The 25,899-nt window shown below is 40.0% G+C and overlaps 1 protein-coding gene across 1 annotated transcript in view; it reads right to left on the bottom strand.

Annotated features, from left to right (window-relative positions):
- Positions 1-21,487, bottom strand: part of EFCAB6 (EF-hand calcium binding domain 6) — a gene marked incomplete at its 5' end in the record, with an annotated part of 105,702 nt that extends 84,215 nt beyond the window's left edge. The window contains 3 exon segments of the mRNA XM_069807022.1: positions 17,428-17,491; positions 19,763-19,878; positions 21,116-21,487. Coding sequence (XP_069663123.1) covers positions 17,428-17,491; positions 19,763-19,878; positions 21,116-21,487 — 552 coding nt within the window.
- Positions 21,488-25,899: the final 4,412 nt, after the last annotated feature.

The following is a 25,899-nucleotide window of genomic DNA, read 5'->3' as shown; positions in this document are numbered from 1 at the left end:
GCTGACAAAAAATGTCTTACTGTCACCTTGACCTCCCCAAGCTGTCCAAGTTCACCATTTTGTCACTGTCTTAGCGTGTAAGTTCTTTGTTACAAAGATTACCTGCAAAATTCAGTATGATTGAATACTGGATGAAAACCGAGGTTCCCAAGTGCTACAAGATTCCAAGCTGTAGTAACAAATTCTTTATCTGGAGTTTATGAGCTTGTAATGGTGATTTTATTTCTTGGCCCATGTAATGTCATCCTTTGATTTTAAAGGCAGTTTTCACGCACAGTTGGTAGAATTTCCCAGGCCAAAGGGACCTGGCTTTCTTTTCCTCCCTGTCCTGGTTGTGTCTGTTGAGAATCAGAGGCTACCAATGTCCTACAAAATTGCAAACCAGATCCATCAAGGCCAACAGAAATACTTCTATTGATATAACTGGAAAGAGGAAAAGTACCCAAGTTTCCACTCCTTTTCTGAGCACATACCTGGAACTTCATTTTCTGTGCTTTTTTTCTTTAGCTGTGTCTGTACTTATGCCAAAATTCTTCAAAAATTCTTTATAATCCATCACATTAGAATCTCTAGCACAGTAACAGTTCCACAGCCTAGAGAAAAAGTCATTTTTCAGAGAACACAGCTGTTCTAGATCATACTTGTAGTGAATTGAAGAAATAGGAAATTTATGAAATCTTTAGAAACACAATATGTAAACAATTGTGAAAAACAAATAAGCAGCGAATTACTTTTTTCTACCTTCCCACTACATTTTTCTCCGGTTTCTTTCCTCTACCCAAGATTGTCTATAGTATACAAGTTGTCTGCCTAATATCATTTAAATCCTACACGCAGTGCCATTTTCTTGGCCATCTACATGAACATGAATTTGAATATATCCGCACAAGGATATTTCTCTTCTAATAATATGTTATGATATTCTTAAACAAATTCCAGTTTAACTTATAAGTCATACCCAAACTCTGTAGCAAGTTGTCTGAATTTTATAGCAGGCTGGAAAATTTGCAGCAGCTTTATCTGAATTAAACAGGAACCTCACTTTGCAGTTAGGACTCATTTCCACATGGTATTAACTTCTACAGCTTGGAAATTAATCTTTGATTACAAGCATTTATTTTCTAGATATTTCCCCTGATTGACAGTGAAGTTGTTAATACTGTATACACTTGCCATCCTCAGATTGCATCCAAATGCATGGAAAAAATGAGCATTTTTCACCTTTCAGAACAACAGTTCGTTAGAGAATCCAGGACCAGTTTATCACAAGTCACTGTGGGATTTATCTCCAATCCCCTTCAGAAAACAATGCTGTGACTCATGCTCATGTTTTATCTTCCTAATCATGAAACCTAGAAAGATGTAGTTTTTAAAATGAAAATTAAAATTCTGTTGCATAAAGAGGATCCATAAAGTCTAAAGCTAAAATGGTACCATAGAACATCTTGTGTATGCCAGGCAACTAAGTTTCTCTCAACTTCCTTTGCATTTAGCCCCATAATTAGTCTCTAAATACAACAAAACTTGTGCTTGATTAAAGCATGTCTGACAAGAATGCATCTAGTTAGTCCTTATGAATTTGTTCCAAGGACTCAGAAGAACTGATTGCCTTATTTTTTCATTTGAATTTGTCTATCTAGTGAAGCTATTACACCATATAATGTAGTCACCTCTTAAACTCCTTTTTCAAAGGCTAAACAGATTGTCTGCTAACAATAAGCTCTAAAGCATCCACACCATCCCTTGAATCATGATTGTGGCTTTTTTGTTTTTCTTTTTTTCCTATAGTTTTCTAGCATCCTGGGAATGACAGTACCTGATGTGAAGCTGTGTTCTGTTTTTGACTTTGACAATATATGAAAATAAAAGTCCTATTTCTGCTCAGAACTTTTTCCAGACGTGTTTGGAACATTAACCCTGTCGGACAGCCGCATAGTAGAAGCCAAGATCTTATGAAAAAAAAGATAAATACCACCCATTTATAACCCACCACTTGCATTAACACAGGGGTGAGAGAGGGGCAAATTCAACTTGCGATTTACGGGACCATGTAGGTGACAAAGAGAAGAGAACCTAGTTAGCCATTCAGCAAATTCCATTTGGAACAAGAATAGAGCTGCACTGTAACATACCCTGTTCTCCTCTCTGTTCTTTGGGTTGTCTGGCAAAGTGTGAAGGAGTGATTAACTGCTAAGATCGTCGTAATTGCACCACTTTTGTGGTCTAGTGAAAGACAAGAGTTCCCGATCGCAATATTAAATTTACTCAAGAAACTTGGGAAGCCATTGGCTTGCCTCTTGCCTTGATTTCCCATTTGTAAAAATTGAATTATAATCCTGCCCAACCCATGGGGCTATCCTGGTTATCACAATAAACCATACACCTGTGATATATGCATAATTCATGGAGGACTTCACTTCTTTCCCCCAGCAATTCCCCCACATCCGATTTCCCCTCAAGCCTTCTCTTTGTCTCTTACTAGAGGGTGAGGATTATCTGTGAATTTATTTTCAAGGAAATTTTAAAGGGATTAAGATTATGTTAGCTGTGAGTTGTACATATGGAAATACAGAATGAATATACAGACAGTACTCTGACATATGTGAAGCGCAGTAGAAACATACATAATAAAATGGATAGATTTGGTTCCATTTTGAACAAACTTTTCATGCATACATTAAAAATGAAAGGAATACTTCAAAAACATTTGTGTGATTGGATTATTTGGGGATTGACAGTTCTATTTTACGAAAACGCTGTGAGAAAAATCAGGTTAATAGTAAATCTCAGCACCAGTCATGATACTTTGGCACTTTTTCGGAGTGTCTGAAATTCTCCCATGTTTACAGCTCAGTTTTTGAACTATGAAAAAAACCCCAGCCTACAACAAAAACCAGATACATGCACAAATTACCATGGCCTTACTACAGAACAGGAACACTCTTCAGTCATTATCCTACATTAGTGACAGTTTTCAGCAACCCATGGGGTACTCTGTTTTCTGTCACATGAAAACACTTGCATTCCTTCCCCTAGGAACTTTCTACTGTTACTCTTGGGCAATTTCTGCTGTTTTGAACAAAATGGCTTATTATGGATCTACATATATCAAGGCTGGAAAGTCAATCCCATTTAATAAACAAATAGAAATACAGAACTAATTACTGGTTCAAAACTGTGCTTCTGCCCGCTGTTCTTTACACTCCAGCTTCTTACGCAGGATCCCCATGAATAGGCAAGGATCACCATCATGGTTTGCACACCATTAACCGCATGCTTACAGAAGGGGCAGGATACAATCTGGATATGTAACGAATGGAGATTGAGTTGGTCTTTGCAGCAGCCATTAAAATTGGGCCAGACCCTGTTTTCTTTATTAAAAAAAAAAAAAAAAAAAATCAATAGGAGACTTGCTATTGCCTTCATCTGGGCATATGAAGAGAACACAAGTTATGTAGCATCATTCTTGATTCATCTATGTTAATATGCCTTAAAAAAAACAAATTATTGGTCCTAATCATCACAATGATTAGTTTGGTTTCATGAATTTATTGTCCAAGGAACGTATTCCCAAAGACTAGCTTTAAACACTGGCAGCAGTCTCTTCTACCCTTCTTGATGTAGGGAAGGAGGAAAACAAGTACTACCACAGGGTCATTCAGAAATCCTAAATTATAGTTCTCATCTGCTTGCTCTCTGGATATGCTAATATCTTTTCACTTACTAGAAAGGGCAACAAGCCTCAGGTATTTTAAGTTAGCCTTTGGATTGCCTTGCCCTTCCTGTCATTTAATGATTTCCTTATTTATGTCCGTGACTTCCCTATCTATACTCAGATTATAATCTGAAAAAAAAAAAAATTCCAGTACATGCTTATGTTCTATACCTGCTTAAATTTGATCACTGTTTCCTCTCTACACCCAGGATGGAAGGACTGGATTAAAACCAGTTGAAAACAATGAAAATATGTTAATTACATTCAAGGGGCTCTGGATCCAATCCTCTCTAAAGCCCTGTTCTTGCAAACACACAGTCTTTCAGAGCACATGGATCCCAACTACATTAACTTTACCACTAGTTTTGGCTCTGATAGGCTGAAGCATCCCGTCTTGTGCAGCCATAATATTCTTGAATCAGTGCCATGAATATAGCTGGACTACCCAGATCCACAATGGAAAAATCTTTGCACAAGTTTTGCTTAAAAGCTAGAAGACTAGCACATATCTTGGTGCCGATAAGACTATTACAGGAACAAGCCTATAAGACCTTACGGATCTTTTAAGAAAGATGGGGACAGACTTTTTAGTAAGGCCTGTAGCAACAGGATAAGGGGTAATGGTTTTAAAGGAGGGTAGATTCAAACTAGCTATAAGAAAGAAGTTTTTTATGATGAGAGTGGCGAAACACTGGAGCAGGTTGATGCCCCATCCCTGGAAACACTCAAGGTCAGGCTGGATGGGGCTCTGAGCAACCTGATCTAGTTGAAGATGCCCCTGATCATTGCAGGGGGGGGGTTGGACCAGATAACCTTTAAAGATTCCTTCCAACTCAAACCATTCTATGATTCTAAGCACAAGAAAGCTAAGTATTGTTCTAGACATTTTAAAGTCTGGGTTTACTTTTAATTTCAGTATATCTTCCTTAAGCAACACTTAATCTGAAATTATTTTTTAGTTTGTAATTTCCAAAAAACTGAAGCTGACAATGCACATTTAATAAGCATAGAAATGGGTTCTGGTTTCCTAAGTATCAAAATATGCTAATTATAAGTACAACTATTCATTATTTTCCTGCTTTCTATTTTTACACACATACAAATACCTCCTAATTGTTAAAATTGAAAAACAAACAAATGTACCCATTATACTTTTTATGAATCCAGCCCACTGTTCAAGGAAAAGAAATCATTCTTTACACAAAGATTTGCTCTGAAATTGCTGCCAAAGAAAATAACCTTGAGTTATTTGCTGCATAACTGCCACATGAGTACATTAAAGGTGCCTAGGGACAGCTTCGTCTTGAGCATGTGACTTTTAAGAAAAAGCTTTTAAGTTCAATATTTAAAAATTGCTGCCATATCCCTTTTCTTTCTCTGATTTTTAAATTAAATCCAGTTATCGCATATAGGAAGAAGTCAGGTAGATGGCTTTTGTTTCTATGTTTTCAGTCATTTATCTAACAATGAAGGTTTGTATTGCCTGGCTGCAATGAATTCAGGATGTCATTGGGATGTTAAGGAAATAGGTATATATGTATTTCATGGGTGGTTTTCCCCACAAAACTGGAGAATGTAGCCCTGGTATGAAATCTAAATAACTTTCCTGACCATTAGGACTAGATGATCAAGACTGTCCAACTGTAAAAACAGTAACTGTAAAAACTGTAAAAAGCTGAAGTCCTGGGATCTGGTCTTAAGGAGAGTTATATTTTTCACATAATCAAGTAAATCTTTAGATGGGAGGTCCATCCAAAAAGGGTTTACTTCTTCCTAGCAGAGGCTGGGTTTCAGAACTGTTAGCTTTCTGGGTTTTTTTTCCCGAAAATTTTTAATATCCTTTTGGTGAGGTAATACAATTGCTCTGTCTCTCTGGAGTTGGGCTGGCCTAGCTGAAAGAAATGCTATGAGCACAAACAGGGCTCTCTGGCAGAGTTTGTGCATCCAAGACACATCTCTGAAAATGAGTATTTTCCCCTGACTACATAGTAAGTGTCCCCAGCCCAAAAGATCTGTCTGGGCAGTACCTTATGTCAGGATCTTGACAGAAAAAGCCCTTTTAATAATTACAGGACTGGTCCAAAGTCCATTAAAGTTAATTGAGAGTCTCGACACTGTGTCCCAGAACAACCATAACAGGACTATGGGAAAAAAATATTTGTTAATCAATCCAAGGCAAATATTCAGCAGGCTCTGGCTTGAATCAGAAACAGCTGCGGAGTCCAAAAGCAGAAATCAATTCAGGAGACCACACTGTGAAGAGACAGCAGAAAGAAAAGCGGCAGCAAAACTTGGTCCAAAGAACAATATTGGGTGGTTGGTTGTTTTTCAAGATCAATGCAGAGAGAAGCATTTAAAGTGGATTATATTATATTGTAATTCAAAACTAGAAACCTGAAGGACAGCAGGAGCCCAGGCCCTATCAAATAAGATGCATTTTCTCTAAAAGTCACAGCCACAGGTCCATGCTATGAAAGATATACTGTCCAGAGAAATGTGATAGACAGTCATATCAAAGAAACATAGCCTAGCAGCTAAGCATTGAGCACCCAATGCCCTAGAACATCCCTGGACCCACAGCTTTGAAGCAAAGGCTCTTTAGATATGTAGAAATCTCACCAGGAACCTCAAAAAGAGAAGAAAATTTCTTTCTGATGAAACCAACATTTTAGGCTGCTGGGTTTGGAATACAACACTCCAATCTTTTGCCCAAGGAAGGGACCTGAGTGGGAATAAAGGGGGGTAGATATATCTAAACAGTCTAAAAAGACTGTTAGCATTTACTTCGCCTGCCTGCTTATCTGCCCTTGACAAGTTAAAAAAATACCTAAGAAGCCCAGGGATTATTGATTTTTGTCAAGGAATTTGATGGATGGTGATTTTGAGAACCTAAACATTCCATGGGAGACCCATTTTAGTTAAATTTTTTTGCTGTTCACTTTGGATTTTTCCAGTTTCTCAGCCATTATCACTACTGTCAGCAGTGCAGATTTATGGAGCAGTCAAGTGACTTGATAAGGTTCCCAACAGGCAAAAAAAAAGTATTGTGCTTGCCCAGTTTATCAGGAATTCAGAGGGAAGCATGGACATACTTGAAATAGCAAGGACATATAGACTCAAATTTCTTGAGTTGCCCATGCCTCCCCAACCACCTACAATATAGACAAAATAAACCCAGTCATTATGACCCAAGTCATTCACATGGACAACATTATTTTAGGGCATGATGACTACAGGATGTATAGCTTTTGTACATTAATATACGTGCAGACAGAGGAGCAGAGTATACTCCTTTGTTTTATGTTGTCCTTGAGATTTAACTGGATCAGTGCAAAATTACCAGCACAGAAGTGAATTTGGCCCATAATTTTAACCACACTTTCAAAAGAAAAACATTTGGTTCCTTTGACTAGGGCATTAATATCCCTCCTTAAATGTATTATTAACATTAGTTATCTTGCAACTTGTGCTTTGAGAAGAGAATACACTTTCAGTTGCTTTAAGGTTCATCCATAATAAGAAAGTCAGGTATAATTTGGGTACATTTAAACATTCTTAAATTTAATAGGCTTCTTCAAAAGTCATTTGTGTGATATTCCATCAGTAAGAAAATAAAAGTTACATTTAATCTCTGTATTATTTCTGATATTCTGTTGTTTCATACAGAGGAGACTTGTAACCCTTACTTTTATTTGTTAAGCTTCAGAAGCTTTTCTGATAAAATCTCATCATTTTAGAGCTTTAAACCCCCCAAACAAAAATTTGTGTTCTTTTTTATTATTCAGCACTTATGAGATGTAGTAACATTTTTATAGATTTATTACCTTTCAGATTGCAATGCCAAACACAAGGTTTATTGTCAAATAAAGTATCATTTTGGTTTTTTGATTGCCTGCTTTAGAAGAGTATTGCTTCTGTTCTATAATTGCCTGTACCAAATTATTTAATTGGGTTTGTTGATATCTAATTCTGGAAAGTATCCCAACCAGAAAAAAATACACAAAATGAAATAGCGTAGCCAGGCAATATGAACTGACAAAAATTATTTTGGAAGATGTTCACAATGAAAAAAAATATCCAAATAAAAAAATCCAAACAAAAATCCTCAAGCTATAAAGTACCATCTTAATTTGCTTCATTTTCTTTTAAGTCCCTGTCCAGCAAAGAATATCTCCAGTGGTATTTCCTGATGGATTTCATAGACTCCAAAATCCACAGAAAGTCATTCAAAATCATAAGACACTAAGCATTCTTTGGAAACAGAGCATGTAACATCAGATTCATGTTGGTTTAAGGCAGTTTGTAGCTGATCTCCCCGCATGTCATTGGCATCAATTCACAGGCATTGTCATCACTTGATCTCTTTCAATATTTCCATCGCTGTGCCTTACAAGCACAGTTTCACAGCAGCCTGTTGGCAAGGATACTAAGCAAGTATTCCACGTGCTCTTTGGGAATGCACTCTCTTACCGCATCATGCTCGGGCCATCCTTCTTCCTTGCTGGTCCTGCTGCCATCAAAGCTCCGGCTCCTTCCCGTCCCCACGTCCCTGCTCTGAGAGAGCCGGCTCTGCTACAGCTTCTGTCAGGACAAACTAGTAGAGACGCTGGATCCATCATATCTGAAGCGCATATGGACTCCCAATATTAATACTTAGCCATTGCTCTGCCATTGATGAATGGAGCAATCTAGTTTCCAAACACTACACAAATATTAATCAAGGCTCACATCATACCTCTGAGGTAAATAAGTGTTTTTCCCTCACGTAGCTGTGCAAACCACAGCCCTAAAAGGGTAAGTGTTTCTTCTGAGGCTGCTGGTGAACCAAGTGCCCAGCCTAGATGACTGGGTCACTGAATCAAGTTGCTCCTTGCTTTCTGGCTTCACCTTACCTGGGGGCAGCCTCTGAGTTTCCATTCCACCATATCACTTCACATGAAAAGCACGCTAAGGGGAGAGGAAGCAGACCATAGTACCCGTGATACAACATTTCCCTGCTCCCTGCCTCAAGCCGCACAGGATGTGAAGATGTGCCACGGTACCATTTGATTTCAAACAGCAGCGTTCTTCTGCCCCATGGTCAAAAAAAGTCACATTCAAACTACCTGCAGGAATTCAGCAGAAGCACAAAACAGCTGATCAGAGCTTTTGTCTTTCTCAAAGGCAAGATTCCACTAGTCATCTGGCTATCAGGATCTTTTTTTCCAGTGAGAGGCAACGGCTCTTGGCTTTCTCCACTCACTGGTCTCAGCAGGAGTGGGAAGACACCTTCTCATTCAGAAGCCAACAATTTCAATTCAGCTGTGAAAGGGAGGGGTTCCTGCCTCCTGTAGACAAGTGCTGTACACACACATTGTCCTCTTGATACATTGGTTCTGGGGAATAATATTTCAAAAATGTCTTATATATACCCTATGTCAGCCAAAGGAACTGAAGGGGACAAGCAAAAGGCTGTCCTAACACCTCTTATAAGCAGGGTAAGGAAATCCTTTCCTCTCTGCACTACTTCTTCCTCTGGAAAAGCCTCTGGGGTTCTCAGTATCTCTTCTATTCAGCTTTCAGAGTGGAGCAGGCACCAGCATCTCCATTCAGATTCCTCAACCCTGTCCTGGTCTGAGACCAAGAACATCCACCCCCAATGTCACTCTGTGAGACTGCAGGCAAGAGCAGTCCCACATTGTCCCTCTAGTATCTTAACCCCCATCCTGAAAATCAATCTGATTGGGATGAATTCTGATGCAGGACTCATCCCTTTGGAATGAATTACCAACATATTTATCCTTGCCTACTATTGCATGCATTTAGTCAGAGAAAGGCTGAAGGCTGCAACTTGCATACAGAAGATAAAGTGGCAAATTAGCCTGCTGCAAGCAGCCCCCAGCCACTGTCATTCAGAACATCATATTATTAGTCTCACAGAAAAATCACAGCTGTTTCTTTACCTACTTTTCAAATTCTGAGTCCTTCATCCTAAAACAGGCAATCTCAAGAACTTGCCTTAATGTGTGCCTCTGTGTCCACCCTGCACAGCTGTAGTTAAAAAGTCTGCAGCACCTGATAATGTTTTTCACATTCTTTGCAATCTACAAATTACAGGTGATTTCAATGAACAAGAAACCAATACTGACACAACTGACACAAATGCAAGCACTGGAAAGCTTTGCTAAGGTATAATACAAAATGCCATTTTATACCTATTTTGATAATACAGGACAACCTTCCCTGGCACAGTAGAAAATTTTACAATAACACTTTATGAGAAATGAATATTTTGCATTTACTCGAGTCTAAGGCAATTTCCTCTTCAAATGGCACTAGTAAACTGCAAAACTCTTTTAGGCAAAGCAATGAATTTCAGATATGATTCATATATTTTAAACAGTAGGCAGAGGATGATCTTCCTTCAATGACTGAAACCCAGAGATTTGCTGGAAACCAAATATCAAAGATCAAGGCAGGTATACATTTCGTAAGTATCAGTGAACTCCAGAATATCAGTGAATTATTTTTTCTACATATACCAAAGCATTCTTTTTTTCCCCCCTTCACTTCAAAAATTACCAAAATCAAGAAGATTTAAGGGTTGAAAGAAAATGTATACATGGGACAAACTGACAGATATATTAACATTCTAGCAATTGCAACTGTCTTCTCCAAGTCTGTTAAAAGTCTCAGCAACCTGGAACTTAAAGTAAGCTTACAAACTGAAAACTGACAATAAAAGTAGTATTGACAGCTTCCATGCTTACTCTGTTCTGTGTTGAATTGTTCAGCTTACAAGAATAAAGCTTTGTTTAAAAATATCACTCTTTTTAACTGCTATTTCTGAAAATGCAACTGGGGAGCTGAGTCAGGCTGTGTTCTTTCTGGCTCACATAATAGCAGCAATAATAAAGATTCTGCCACTGCTCCTTACTCACTCATTCAAATGCAGCTGCCTGAGACAGAATTAAGTCCAGCTCAGTTGCATATATTCTGTAGCGCTACCAGGAGTAAGAAGGAGAAAAGTCCTTGGAGGGAGTCCTGATGATAGTGAAGTCAGTACTTCAGTGGAACCAAGATTTCGTATCTTGTTCGTTTTCACCAAAAGAGTTGAGATTCCAAGTCCAGTACTCCCACTGCAGAGCATTTGTGCAGAATGAATAGGCCTATTTGTGGCTACAACCATCCACTGATGTAAGCAAAGGTTGCCCAAAGTAAGTAGCTCTGAATCAGGCAGATTTGACTACTCCTTGGCGACTCTGCCTGGCAAAAAAGAGTGGAAGAGGATAAAGCTTTTTATCCGGCTAAAGACATGAAGAAGGAAAGCCAGTTTTTATTCACTAAAAGAAAAAGTGTTTTCCTATGGTGATAGATATATAAAACAACAAAGGAAATTCAAATTCAAAGAAAGGATTAGACTTCACCAGAGCAGGCTAGGATTTCTCTTCCTTGCCATGATCAGCAAAACATTTCCATCACAACTCCAAGCTTTTCATGCAGAAAGAAAGGCAGCAATCTTGATTCATTTCTGCCTGTAATCAGATTGAACTGAGAAGTATTATTTAATGAGTGAAGCACAGGTTTGGATACTATGGTGCCTGGCACTGGTGGTACATTTTTCTGCCAGCTTGATATGGCCATTTGTCCGTAGAGGTTAGATAAGCTACGTACCAACCAGTTTATGCTACCAGAATCTTTCAGCAAAGACACCAGAAGCAATGTTCCTGTTTGTTCCCTGGAGTATTAGTGCTATCACAGCACTTTTAGCAACCACAGGACCTTGCCATAGTGTCTTTGGCATAACGCGCTCTGTTGTCACTGACACATGCCAGCTGGCTGCTGCTCCCCACCCCAGCAGTGACCGCGTTTCAGCAGCATTTATGCATGTAAAGCACTTGGGGATCCCTTGGGAAGAAGGAAGACAATGACTATTTTAAATATTTTCTTATACTTCAGAAGCACAAAGGATATCCATTGAAAACACATCCTCTACAGGCATCGCAACAGGAGGAACTTCCAGACCCTCCCTTACACAGACTGCAGCTTAGTGTGAGACAATTTCATGCCACAAATCACTGAAGTTCATTTTGCTACCCACCCAAGTATGGCCAATCACTGTTTATCGAGGCATTTTTCTCAGCGATTGTGTGTCCCATGGATCTGGGCTTGTAAGGTGCCACCTGCGTCACGCGTTGCTTCCCTCTTCCAGCCTTTATGGAACTTGCTGGGTGGCTCAGGGTATTTGGCAAGGGTGGGAAGGAGATCTGGAAAGGGGCTTTCATGCATTCCCATTACCCCAGACTCCTGAATTCTGCCTACAATAACATATACCTTCCTTCTGATGTTGAATGAGTCTGAAAGAGGTTTTAGGGAATCCCTGAGACAAGCAGGCCCCTAGCATTATAGTTAGAAGAATCGTGCTTTGCGGAAGGGGAAGCTGGCTGGATGGGGAGGAGAAGTTCTGCACAGATGCACTACGATGGATTGCCTACCTAGGGGGATATGCATGGAGGAGACCGGGACAGACCCAGTGTTTCTTCTGCAGGAACAAAAGCTGCTTGCCCTTGACGTGAGTATCAGAAGAAATATCTGTGTTCAAACTTGTGGTTGCTGCCCCTCATTAAAGCCATACAGTCACCCTAATAAACAACATATGGGAAATCTGGGGTTATTATTTGCCAAGAAAGCAAAAATAGCAAAATTTTAATGGCAGCATTAAGAAATATGCTGCAAGGAACAAGTTGGGGACAGAGTGGCAAAACATGCTGCCTTCTTCCATTTTTGTGAAAATGTGTCAAAAATGCATAAATTAGTAAAGAAAAACCCGTACTATAACACCTGGCACTCTCTCTGGCAAAAGGACTAGAGCTCAGATATGCTTTCAAGGCAAACCCTGCAACACAGGACAGCTTGGAAGCTTACCACCCCTCTAACCGTCCCTGAAGGGACTGTGCATCAGATCCATGGTCTCCAAAACACCCTTCTCGAGAGTGGAGGAGGTGCACGTGAGGCAAGGGCTCCAGGGCAGGAAAAGGAAAACCCTCGGTCCCTCTGCTTCCAGTCTGTCTCAGGACAGCCTGACAGCAGGCTGTAGCAGTCTCTCTGCCTGACTGTCCCCTTCCCTTCGGCCAGCGCACCCACGCAGAGATGTACACTTCCATGTCCTGCCCTTCACGGCACCCTCCTGTGCAGGCACCGGGGGAACGAGGGGGATAATGGGGAAGCTGTTAGAGGTATGGTTCTATACCTTATCGGCAAATGGAATATTTCAATCTGCAAAGATCTACCAATCTAGCATATTACACACAGAGAGATACACACATCAGATTTTGTTTGTTTTGTTAAAAAAGAAAGAAAGAAAATAAATGCCTGAAAAATTTTCTTCTCTTGCTATAAACACATCAGTGCTCATTTTCCCTATATTCTACTTTGGGCCATTTTGTGTAAAATCTTTAATTAAAGTTTTTCTTTGAAATTGTCATCATCAAACCAGAAGAAAGAAAGAAAGTAAAAAACGGAAGGACACAGCTGTGCATATATGAAGTGCTATTCAGTACCAAATGAATTGGAACAAAATAAGTATCGTGACTGTTATGCTCTTAGTTTTGGCTCTGTATTCTCAGTAGCACAGTCTAACTTGTCACTTTATATTGATTCCATCTGTTTACACTCTGCAGAGTATTGGCTTCCTACAGTGAACATTTCCTATTTACCAGCTGGTAAAGATAGGCCCAAACCAGATAGAAAAAATTAGACTATTTTCAGATCCTCATAAACATAAAATCAAAAATTAATGGGGGAGGGGACATAAGAGTAGGAGGAGTGAGGAAAATATATGGGCCTGATGCTTGTTCATATTGATAGCCCTTTACAACCCATTAGCAATTTTTAGAGACCTTGAAATTTGTGCAATGCGTACACAAAGTAAATCAATTTTCAGTTCTCTTTACATTCTGCTTTACATGAACAGGCTTGTTGTAAATGCAAATCAATCCCAGTACTTCAGTAATCTTTAAAGAGAAACAGTTGGGGCCTGAACTTAGCTAATATAATATTCCCACTCCCACCATCCAGCTATGAGTAAAAGACCTCCACATAAAATGGATGTGTACATGCAGTACAGAGCCATCTTTGCACTCCAGCAAACTGAGTGTTAGTTATTTCTTTTTCATACTTGCTGGATTCCTTTCTTAAGGAGACTATTATTTGGAGGGGCTGACTCACTTCAGGGGAGTCCTTTCACTGCCATTAAAAAACTGTTTCAGGTTGCAAGCTCTTCTTGAACAAAGTTTTATTTTTTTAACATTTAGGAACACTGCATCATTGAAGCTGAGGCTCCTTTGTGTGGTGCCATGTCCTTTTGCAAGTATCACTGGGGAACAAATCCTGTCCCTATTTTTGGAGTCCTAGCAGCCAAGTCAGTGAAATCGCACTCTATAAAGAAAAAGAAGACAGATTTGGATGCTTAGAAGACAAGTTGCCCTTTATTGAAGAGGTCTCTACTGAGCCAGGACAGCAGCATACAGCCAGGGCATCAGCTGGCCAGGAGCATGGAAAAGAAGAGTCTGGGCTTCTGGTATGCTATGAAAGTTCTGGTTCTTGTTACAGCACATGAAGAAGTGCATAAGTATCCCTACTACATTGCTGCCTTACTACCTTGAACACTCACTGAGTCAGTAGAAAACGAATTCTTTCATGCACCACCATTTACATTCCCAGGCACACATCTGTTCAGCATTTGGCCCCCCTTCTGAGGCTGTTCTTTTCTTAGGAGGCAGCACTGTGGATCCTACACATTGTGGCCATTTTCCTACAATTTGCTGTTACTTTTCTTTCTTGATCAGTTGTTTGTTCGGGGTTTTTTGGTTGGTTGGTTGGTTGGTTTTTCTTTAAACCTGCTTTTCCCCAGACAGTGACCTTCAGGAGTAATATTTTACTACATTTGACTAGAAATTATAGAAGGACTCCTAAAGTCAAAACTAAATGTAGAGATTCACCCTGGCATTTGAAATACTCAAAATCTTTTCCTAGCTTATCTATGCTTTACTGAGCAAGTAAGAATGACTACAAAGGCACTAAGGCTCACTTCCAACAAATACAATAACTTTGGTGTCATAAAACCAGGCAAGGCCAGCCCTGGATCATTTGATTAAGTGAACTGTCAGCATAGCTAGAGTTTCTAAGTACACAACAGTGATGAGAAATCCAAGGCCACCTGTCAGGTCTTGGTTCCCCCCTGTTTTTTCACTGACTAGAAGATGCTCTGAACCACCTGCTGATTTTCTTGATGTCGTGGTTTAACCCCAGCTGGCAACTAAGTACCACACAGCCACTCACTCACCTCCCTCACAGTGGGATGGGGGAGAGAATCAGAAGGATAAAAGTGAGAAAACTTGTGGGCTGAGATAAAGGCAGTTTAGTAAGTAAAGCAAAAGCTGCACACGCAAGCAAAGCAAAACAAGGAGTTCATTCCCCACTTCCCATTGGCAGGCAGGTGTTCAGCCATCTCCAGGAAAGCAGGGCTCCAGCATGTGTGACGGTGACTTGGGCAGACAAACACCATCACTCCAAACGTCCCCCCTTCCTCCTCCTTCCCCCAGCTTTATACACTGAGCGTGACGTCCTATGGCCTGGAATATCCCTTTGGTCAGTGGGGGTCAGCTGTCCCGGCTGTGTCCCCTCCCAACTTCTTGTGTCCCCTCAGCCTCCTCGCTGGTAGGGTGGTGAGAGAAGCAAAAAAAGCCTTGATTCTGTGTAAGCACTGCTCAGCAGTAACAAAAACATCTCTGTATTATCAACACTGTTTTCAGCACAAATCCAAGACATTGCCTCATACTAACTACTGTGAAGAAAATTAACTCTATGCCAGCCAAAACCAGCACACTTGATCTTGGCCATTATGCTAGTTATGATGTCTAAATAAAGGTACATGTGGTAGGTGGTCCAAATACAGCTTTCTGCCTATACAAGGAGAAAATTACTATTCTGTATTTTACTGAGGACATTAAGAACTATTTCTTTTTTTTTTTTAACATGCACATACATATTCAAAACCCAATCAGATTTACAAATATAAATGTATCCTTGACTAATGATGTGCATCCAAACAGGAGCAGAATAAGGTTCGGCTTGGGAATAACCACTGTGATAAATTACAGATAAATACTTAAAAGAGTATATGAACTGTTAAGTGTATCTGAATAATTATCTGTGTACATCATGCATTTATATATCTTGCAGTACTTCTTTAACTGAATTGTTCCTGGGATATATATAAGGCGGTAACCTTGCCTTAAGTTAATGATGTTTTCTGTTAATGTACTAAAATATACATAACAGCTCTATTTCACAATGCTGTTAAAAAAAAAAACCCACACATAGAACCTTGTAAATTAAATGTACCTCTAATCAGGACTTTGGAGGATATTTTCAATTCATAAATTCTGTAATAAGAATATATTTCAGCAGTTTCTTTTGTGATAGGAAACGCTTAACATGAAAACGTAAATGTTACTCTTCAGTTAGCCGCATATAGCCAAATGAATAAAAGCTATGGCATTAATAACAACTATACCAAGTTATGATTGATAGGCTTTTCCACAGCGAGAAAAGATTGTCTTGGATACAATCTGTCCTAACAGCCTTGCGATATGTTAATATTTTATTCAGACTAGAGTGAGGATATATTCAGATGTCCTACTCAGTGGAAGGGAAGCAAATGGGTTGCAAATACTACTGCAGCCCTGAGGTGCAATAACAGCTGTGAAATCAGAAAGATTTTATTTCTCCCTCCCAAATTACAGGCCAAGCCCATGCCAAGCACAGCAGGAGACTGGATTTTCCTTGGAATTTACATCAGGTTATGTTTAATGTATTTCTTCTATGAACAGTCTTAGGGTAGAGCCAACAGACTGTCACACAGTGCTCTAGAAGGCATGGAATACTCCTCTGTGTCCTTGTAAATAATAACTATTATTAGGCATGATATGTGACATTAGGTTAACTTGCAAATGCCCAAATATAATAAAATACTATGATGTTGATAAACAGATTTTCATGGCTCAGTTTGTGCAAAAATAAAATAATAAAAATCTAGCTTTCCCATAGTCACACCACCACTTTCTCCTCAATTTAAAAAAGTGGGTTTGTGCAGTTCAAATTTGTGTTGAGATTTAAGCAGACTGAGCTCTCAGGTGGCTGGACACTTCTAAGCAAAAAGAGTACAAAATGCATAAAATACCGTTCTTCTGATGTGACAAAATGTTTTACATCAGTCTTGCAAAGGGCTAAACAATTACAGAAATTGTACTGCCATGGAGAATCTAGTTTCTTAAATAAGTCAAGCATTGTTACTCAAGCCACAAGCATCTAGTAACTAAGAAATAAAATCACAGTGGGACTATGCCAGTCCTACACCAGAGATTTGTTGCAAGACTGCTTGAAAGAGAAGAGTGCTTAGGTTTTTGATGCTAAAAAGGGACTCACAGTGTGGATCAGAGAGGCTTTTAAAATACTACTTAGTACTTCAGCATAATAAAAACCCGCAAAACAACAACAAAAAACCCTACAAAAAAGCATACAAGTATGACCATGTCCTCATGATACAACAGGGCAACATCCTTTTAAACACGTTACCAAATTGATATTGGTACATCAAGAGCAACATCTACTTATCTGAAATGAATTACTACCCCAGCATGTGGTTTCTGTTATTACCGTGGTCAGCATACTTTCTCCTTGAGCAGGGTTTCCAGCTGACTTAATGTTATTGTTTGGTGACTGTGCCTGTTCAACCTGAAAATAAATATAATAAAAAAGATTAGATGAACATAAACCACAAGTGCATCACAGTACCGTTGAAGACCGACCACTGTAGGGACATCAATGGGAGAGTTTTATTTTAGCATGTGAACAACAATAAATGCAAGAAAGTGGCTTGACGCTGCCTTCGTTGTGGCTGTTCTTCACAGCTCTGCACTGGTCTTGGAGAAAATCACCACAAATCTGCATCCCTGAGCAGAACGGAGATGTGGCAGCTGCTCCTCTACCACAAGCGTGATGACTGTTAGTGTAAAATATATTTTCTTGAAGGATTTTTTTTGGCTGCTGTAAGGGACACAAATGCTTATTAGGAGCTTGATCTGGCCCCTGGGATGACAGAGTACTAGGGAGTCCCAAGGTCAAGAAAGTTAGAGTGCCAGTTCTCCCCTCTCCTCTGCTCCTGTCAAGTGTTCTTTAGAGAACAAGAAGCGTGTCTCCTCCTCCCCTTCTCCCCCAGCACAAATCTGAGATCCACTTGTCACCAGTAACTTTTAAAATGCTTTTAAAAATTAAAAATACATCGCCTTGCTTTTGCTTTTGTTTCCTCATCCTATTGACTTGCACCAAGCACCAGAGCGGGTCATTTTCAGAGTCAACTACCAGCCAAGTTTACTCTCGCTGGTGGGTTCTGCGGGTGCCAAATTCCACTCTCCGCACCTCCTTCTCTGGTTTCAGCCTTAACTGACTGCTCCTGAAAGGCCCTTTTCTATTCATATCTGTATTTGCGGGATGAAGTCCGAGAAGCCATGCTCTGCCATCGTTTCAGCCTCCGCATTCAGCGAATGGCTGGAGTTCTCGGTGGAGAGGAGAAGCGGCTCCGAGCAGAACTCCCGGCGAAGAGCCCCGGTGCTGCCCTCCCGTGGGCAAACCACGGGCGTCCGTGCCCGGGGGCTCTCGCAAACCCACGCCGGGGCCGGTCCCGCACACCTCGGAGCGGTTCCCCAGCAAACTCGCCGGCCAGAAGACAAGAGCGTCTGAGCCTGATCCTTACTTTCCGCATTTTGGGAGTTTAAAAGGAAATCAAGAGTCACGTCTTGTATATTCTCCTCGAACAGCGGAAGAAAATCCAACCCCAAGCGTACAAAAAGCTTTACCGTTTTATTATATTGCATGTAATAAAGAAAAGATTAACCTTTTATTCCAGGAAAGATCCCTCATTTGTTATTTAATTAGTTTTCACTAATTAATTAGAATTTTTTAAGCTCCCCTGTCTCTCTGGGAGAAAGTGGCTTAGGTCCCTCCCTTTTTCTTCTTTTCTTTTGCTGCTCCTCTTCTTCCTCCTGCTTCCTTTCAAAGTCCTAATCCCATTTTTGTATCCTCAGTATTACACTCCCTCATTCTCTCTTTGTCTGAGAGTTTTCTTAGCTTTGCACTTGCTGGGAACAAAGCCGGACTGGAATTTACAGAATATTTTTTGAGGCAACTCTTTATTGAAGGCTAGATCATACAAACCCGCAGGGCAAACTGAAGGAAAAGGAATTTCCCTGCAGATCCCCTTGCAGAATTTCACCCTTTATGTTTTACTGGGGGCGGGGGGGGAGGGGTGTGGTGTGACAAATATTTCGTACTCACTAAGAAAGCTACCGCGAGAGTACAGATTTGGGGTTGGGGTTTTTTTGTTTGTTTGTTTTTATTTATTTTTTTTTTACATCGAGTACGGCTCTACTTTCCATTTACTTCATTGACAGTAAGAATCCAAACTTAACCCCACTTCACACACAGCTGGTGTCTTCTCAACTTTATTATTGAAAAATTACTTGCACTGGAAATGAAGATGAATGTGAGTTATTTACTCCTAAAGGATTGAATCCTGAAACACTATAACTTTCCCATTATTGGGTCCCTTGCCTTAGCTTCTATGTTTCACTTAAAGACGTGTCAAGCTGAGTGGCATGCTTTCAAATCCCTATTAAACTGAATCAGTTATAACTTCTTTCATACACAACAACTTTCATTGTTAATTTAGAGAACAGACTGATTAGTCTTAAAGGTTCATATTTTCCCAGTAGCAGATCAGTGGCTTGGCAGACCATTCCCTTCCCTTTGGCAATCAGGTAACATTCCTATGGCAACTACGCCAATTACCCATACAGAAAAAGTGATTTTAGAAAAAAGTGTATCATATCTCTATGTCACTAGAAGCTTACATTAGCAGCTAGATTCCTCCTTGAGAGTTAGACAACTCACACGTGATTCATGAGTACAATTTAGAAGCAATTTGCCTGCATAATATGGAACACTTACCGTTTGAGCATGCTGGTACTCCTGGCAGTTTTAGTGAACTTTGACAGGAAGTCGAGATATGGCACAGTAACTTTGCCAATATTTGGGGTCTGTATTTCAATATACATGGATAAGTCCTACAGTGATATTAGATTGTTTAAATACTTCATTTGCGTTACTCGTGCTTTTCTTAAACAGCAAAAATAAACCTATCTTATAATTTTGGTTTTGTTTTGTGTATGGATTATTACTTCTCAGCAACTTGTCAAGAATTAAGCAGAGCATTAATTTAATATCTGGTAATTCCCTCCCAAACAAGTTACAACCTACAAGTCTTTCCATCACGTAAGATAAAGATTTCTCAACTCTCTAGCTCTATGATCTTTCACATGTATATATGAAAGTATATCCATTCTCATCAGCGTCACTGATGCATCCTTCTCTTGTTCCAAAAGACTATTTAATGCGTTGTGCTGGTTTTGGCTAGGATAGAGTTAATTTTCTTCATAGTAGCTAGTATGGAGCTATGTTTTGGATTTGTGCTGAAAACAGTGTTGGTAATATGGAGATGTTTTCCTTATTGCTGAGCAGTGCTTACACAGAGCCAAGGCCTTTTCTGCTTCAGGTGTATATGTGTACCCCTAAAGACAACGTAGTATTAGCAAAGAATTTAACATCAATCTTGGCTGAAATGGGCCTAACCCATTACAGGCTGATTAGTTTAAAATGCAAATGTAATAGATCAGATCATTCAAATTAAACAAATAAACAAGAGTCAAGTACATTAGAAAAAAAAGAATATATATAAAAATTAGTCACCTACACTTTCAGGACAGAAATTTAAGTGTACAGTAATGCTGGTGCAGATTGGCATCAGAATCTTCCCTTATTTTTGATAAGTGTCAGTCATGATATCATATAAACACCCAATGTTCCTTCAAGTCCAATCTGATGATGGTTTATAAGGTAGCAAATACCAAAAGTGAGCTGAGAAACTCCTCGTGCAGACAAAAAACAGCTGGTCTCTGACTCAAAGTTCACAACCTAATCTATGCATATTCATAACACTGCATGTATATGAATTTAAGCTGTGAGATTTTTTTTTAAATCAAAAAATCTGCTAGTAAATGACAACTCTTTCAAATAGTGAGACACACTACACAGACAAAATCCTCATATAAACATACCAATTGTCAAATTTACCTCACATTGCTTTTGCAAGTTTTCTATGGCTTTCACTTGAACAAAAGGTTTTGACCATGTCTAGCATCTTTTTGATAATATTGGTCTGGAACCCGCTCCCATTGAAATTTTGCTCTAGATGTAAACAGGAACAGCCTCTAAATGATTATAAACAGCAATGACGTAGCACACCTCTGCCAGCACAGTATCAAATTCGGCTTCTGTTAGATGGAAGAGAAAGGTTTCAATCACTCTCCTGAATTCACCCTTTGTGACTGTCAGAGTCTGACCAACATCAAGCATCTGAAATGCTTTTTTCAGTTCATCTTCTTTATCAGCTGTCTTTTGAAGTAAGATCTGCCCGACATCCCAGGAGAATAATGTGGGATCTGGGATGGGGCTCACAGGCGTAACTGTAAAATATATCAGGCAGTCACCAGATACCCCTAAGTCTGGCAAAATCACATATTTTTCTGAGAATTCAATACAAATCAGTTCATCCCTAGAAATATTAAGTAAATTGGTTATTGTTTGCCTACTGATTTGAAAGCAATAAATAACCAAACACAATTATAAGTATTTAAATAAAAGATTCTGGGGTTGCTCTTTCTGCTACTACAGCCAAAACAGTAAGTTGGAATATACACTGAAGTTTTAAAAGTTAAAAACCAATAAAGTTACAGTGCATAGATGTGTTCCATGATGGCAGCCCTCCCACTTCAAACTACAGAGAGGATCTCTCCACCCTGTAAAATTTAGAGACTTTATTCAGTTATTGAGCTTTGGGTAGAGATATCATGTAGTAGTGGGGTCAACATTCATTGTCTGTACATAGAGTCTATGGCTGGTAAGTATTGTAGCACATGCCAGCCCCTTTCCCATGAAAAACACAGCCAGCAATGGAGAGTGGAAGTACCTGATAGTGCAATATAGTGTACAGGGATGCCTTATATTACTTAAGACACCTCTGGCTCTCATTAGACTTGAATAAGAACTAAACAAGGACCAAAAGATTTGCCCTGATGTTTCTTTTGGATTCCTAATGAGCCAAATCCAGCCACAGCTATGAGCATTTAATTACCTTCTACTTGAATCAAAGAAGGTTTTGTACACAAATCTGAACACTGAAGCTAGTTCATAGGCATTTATGGTTTTTCCAAACGTTAATCTAGGATCTGCCCTTAAACAAAATGTAACTGCCTTCAGAAGAAGCTTTGTTTACAGAAAGCAAGATGGCAAAATACAGCTTTTTGTTATTTACAGCTTTGCTGCAGTTTTACGAGAGCCAAATTTTTTCTTATGCTCATCTCTTCATTACAATGAAAGTATACAATCATGGGCACCTTGCACATTTCATTTCAACTTCAAGCCGTTCTGACAAAAGAAAGCATTCAAATTCACAGCTGGATACAGCTTCAGTGAAATCAATAGAGCTGTCACAGCTTACTCCTACAATGAATCTGACCCTCAGTCTAAAAGTACATGGCAAGGAGAGGAGGAAAAGTGACACGAACTGTGATGGAGGAAGCCTCACATGATAATAATTAAAAATTACTTGCAAGAGGAATGTCCACATTGGGATTAACAGCAAATTCATACTTGATTGGAACAAACTATAAATCTTACTCCTCCAGAAAATGAGCTTTCTGTGGTAAGGGTATAGTCATTTCAAATGAGTTCCCAAAGGACAAGATATATATCAAATCTGGTAATGTGTTATAATTGGAAACAGTGATCTTGTAGTGACTTCAGAACAGAAGCGAGACAGTGGTCCAAAGAAGGCATCTCTCTCAAGTTCCAGAGGACTTCAGAGAAGGGAAGAAAATAGAGACTCTGTTTCCTCACATACAAGCAGGAGGAACAAGAGTTGGGTGAGAAGGGCCATGGCTCCCTCTTCCACCCTCTCTCCATCAATAGAACTAGATTGATTTTGCTCCTGTCCACAGGATCCAGCAAACATGGTGTATCTGTAACAGACAACTTCTCTCAAAGTACTGAGGGAAACGTGCCCCAAACCCCAAGCAGCGTAAGGGCTCCCTGGCCACTGCAACTTGCTACACTGAAAGGCACCACTGAACCCCAGGCAAACAACAGGACAGAAAGGACTGAGAGGATGATGCCACCTGCAAGTTACACAGTGCTTGTCCTCTGAGCAATAGGAGGATTTTGATTTAAAGTCCCAAGGCTGTGAGCACTTAGACTTCGGTACAAATCTGCAGCCGATTTAATTGAGCTCCACCTGCTGCCACACAATGATGCTCTGTTTTGTGTAGAATGAGGTCCTGCGGTAAATGTGATGCCTTGAGAGGAGAGGTGCAAGGCACTGAGGTCTTCTGCAGTTGTCACTCTGGCCATGGTCTCCCCTGGGTTTAAAACAGGATTATGTTTTAAACACACCAGAATATAGGACATGAATAAGAAGCACTGTGGCTGCCAACAGCGACGGGCGAGACAAAACCTGATTTCTTGACATGAGATCTAATTTACTGATAAAAATATTGACTGAGATAGTGTCCAGCACAAACACAGAAATTGTGAACTCCTCTCATCTAGTCACTGTTAGTCAGCAAGAGCTATCTCCTATGTCAGCACTTTCAGATACGCAGTTTAGAGTAGGAGACCAGACTGGTAGACAACTAACTCCTTTACCAAATAACACAGAATTACCTCTGGAAATGTTTTTGCCCGTTATCTTGAAGGCTATGCACATTAAAGTACTCTAAAAATCTTTAAAAACACAACCTTTTAGTTAAGAAAGCCTGCTATTTTATTAAGCAGTACAGTTGCTTAGATGTTTATTTAGACTTTTAGGCTTTTGCAGGAGAAAAATGCATGTACCAGACACCAGCTCATTACAGTAATTACTCTGTTTTATGAAGAGCTATTATTAATTTTCCGCACCAGGAAATCTGAGGCAAACTATACTGTAAGTATAAACAGAAGAGCTAACTGGGAAAATAACAATCAGACAGAGATAGTATTGCGTGGCATATGCAACAGTTTCGTAAGTGTGGCTCACTGGTGACCCGCTAGGCAATGTTAAACGGTCTGCATCTGCTCTGTGCAACCATACAGCTTGAACAGCGCCTGCGATTGCAAACACCACTATGCAAACTCCCAGTAGGAATGCGGAGAGTCGATGATGCTCTACCACTCAAAACTTTGGGAGATGCCGCTCTGGGGCTTATTCAGGTATGATGAGGCATTTGTCTTTGCCCACATGGAATGTGTTTTGAGTGCTAATAAAATAAGGGAGATCCAGGTGATGGTGCTATCACACAATCTTTTCCGTGCTGTTTTACAATCATTAGTCACAAAAATACTTTCAAATATTGGCGGTCTTATGCACTGGATCGCAGGGTAATTCTATTGATACTTATGTAGTTAACCCAATCAGACACTTCAAAGGAAATATTTTAAAAGGCCTTGTTTTCTCTATTACAAATGTAATTCAAAATTAGAAACTTGGGTTCTCCCCAAACTGAGTGGCAGTCAGACAGTATAATATACTTCCTCCTCTCTCTGATATGTGCCCATCAATAGCACCTTGCTCCTGCCACTCAATTACAACAGTATAGAAAGCATTAGCACAGGGAGTTCTATGAGTTCTGAAAATCTAGCATGCTATGTACAAATGACAAAGGCCATATAAGGAGGGTCAGTCAATTCTCTGTAAATGGCGACGAGAAGTAAAAAGAAAGCAGACATTGCGCAGCCAAGTGGAAAACAGTGGGACAACAGCAAGACTTACTAGTCCTTTAGCAAAAATGCAGGACTGTGCAGCATTTTACACAGGCAGAAAAGCCCTTCTGCCCTCTCCCCACCTCCCTTCAAAAAAACATCCAAAATTAAGAAACAAACAAAATCACCACGGTTCAAACACTTCAAGTTTTCATTACCTAGCTCAGTGCTTTGGACTACTAGGGAGAAGGGGGGGGGGGGGGGCTGGCGAGGAAAGGAAAGGAAAACAACACCTTTCTGACAACTTAAGCAATCCTATCTTCATGTTATCAAACAGAAATTAAGTAGATCTGAGTAGACCATCTCCACTGCTTAACATGCGGCAAATTAAGCAGTTGCTGGGTAGTGTCACTGGGCACTGCATCTTCATCCTCTGTACACTCAAATTGTTAGAATAATCTCTTACTGGGTTTTGATCCAAGCTTGGGTCAAGCAGCTTCTTGGGCACATTTCGGGAGTTAGCTTGGTCGGGAACCATTCCCCATGGGCAGTTTGCACGCAGCCATCTTGTTTCAGAGGGTGAGAAGTGTTTAACAGTCTGGACATAGGCTATTCCATGCCAGTTAGCCTCAGTGCCAAAAAACAGTCACAAGCACACTTAATTTACTAGCACAGCCCATCTACAGCAGTAACCCCTGGCAGATGTCCTAGCTCTGTAGCCATCCATTAAAAGAAATTAGCCTCCAAGCATTCTTTCTCCACCATTCAGGTGGAAAACAACCTTTTCTTCTTCATCTGATACATGGCTAAGTGTCATCATTACTACAGTCTCTTGGCTGATACACTTGCAGTGGCACCCATGCAAGTTTGGCTCCCTAGAAACCGTAAGCAGGAAGGGTCCATTTCTCAGAGGCCAAGAGCTCAAATGAAGGGGTTCTGGCTGCAAGATCTACCCCATCATAAATATGGGCAGACAATAAGTGTATTTGAAACAAACAAACACAAGCTGATTCTGCCATTGCCTCCTCAGGCACCACCAAGCTCTATCTCAGGTACTGGGGGTTTGAAACTAAAGAGGCTGTGCCAGCTATTTGTACCATGTCCAAGCCAGAGGGAAATTCGTGGACCGTTCAATACTACTCTGCCCTTTTTACAGGTTCAGAATTTGTTAGCAAATTCAAACAGCTAAGGTAGCAACAGCTATGTGGCTCAGTAACTAGGCTACAACAAGAATATGGTAAGTAGAAGCACATCCTGCTGCTGCTGAAGTCATTAGCAAAGCTCTCTTCAGAAAA

This window comes from Haliaeetus albicilla, chromosome 19 (assembly GCF_947461875.1).
Source record: "Haliaeetus albicilla chromosome 19, bHalAlb1.1, whole genome shotgun sequence".
Taxonomy (NCBI): domain Eukaryota; kingdom Metazoa; phylum Chordata; class Aves; order Accipitriformes; family Accipitridae; genus Haliaeetus; species Haliaeetus albicilla.
Note: the sequence above shows the minus strand (reverse complement) of the source record. Positions and strands in the feature narration are given on the sequence as shown.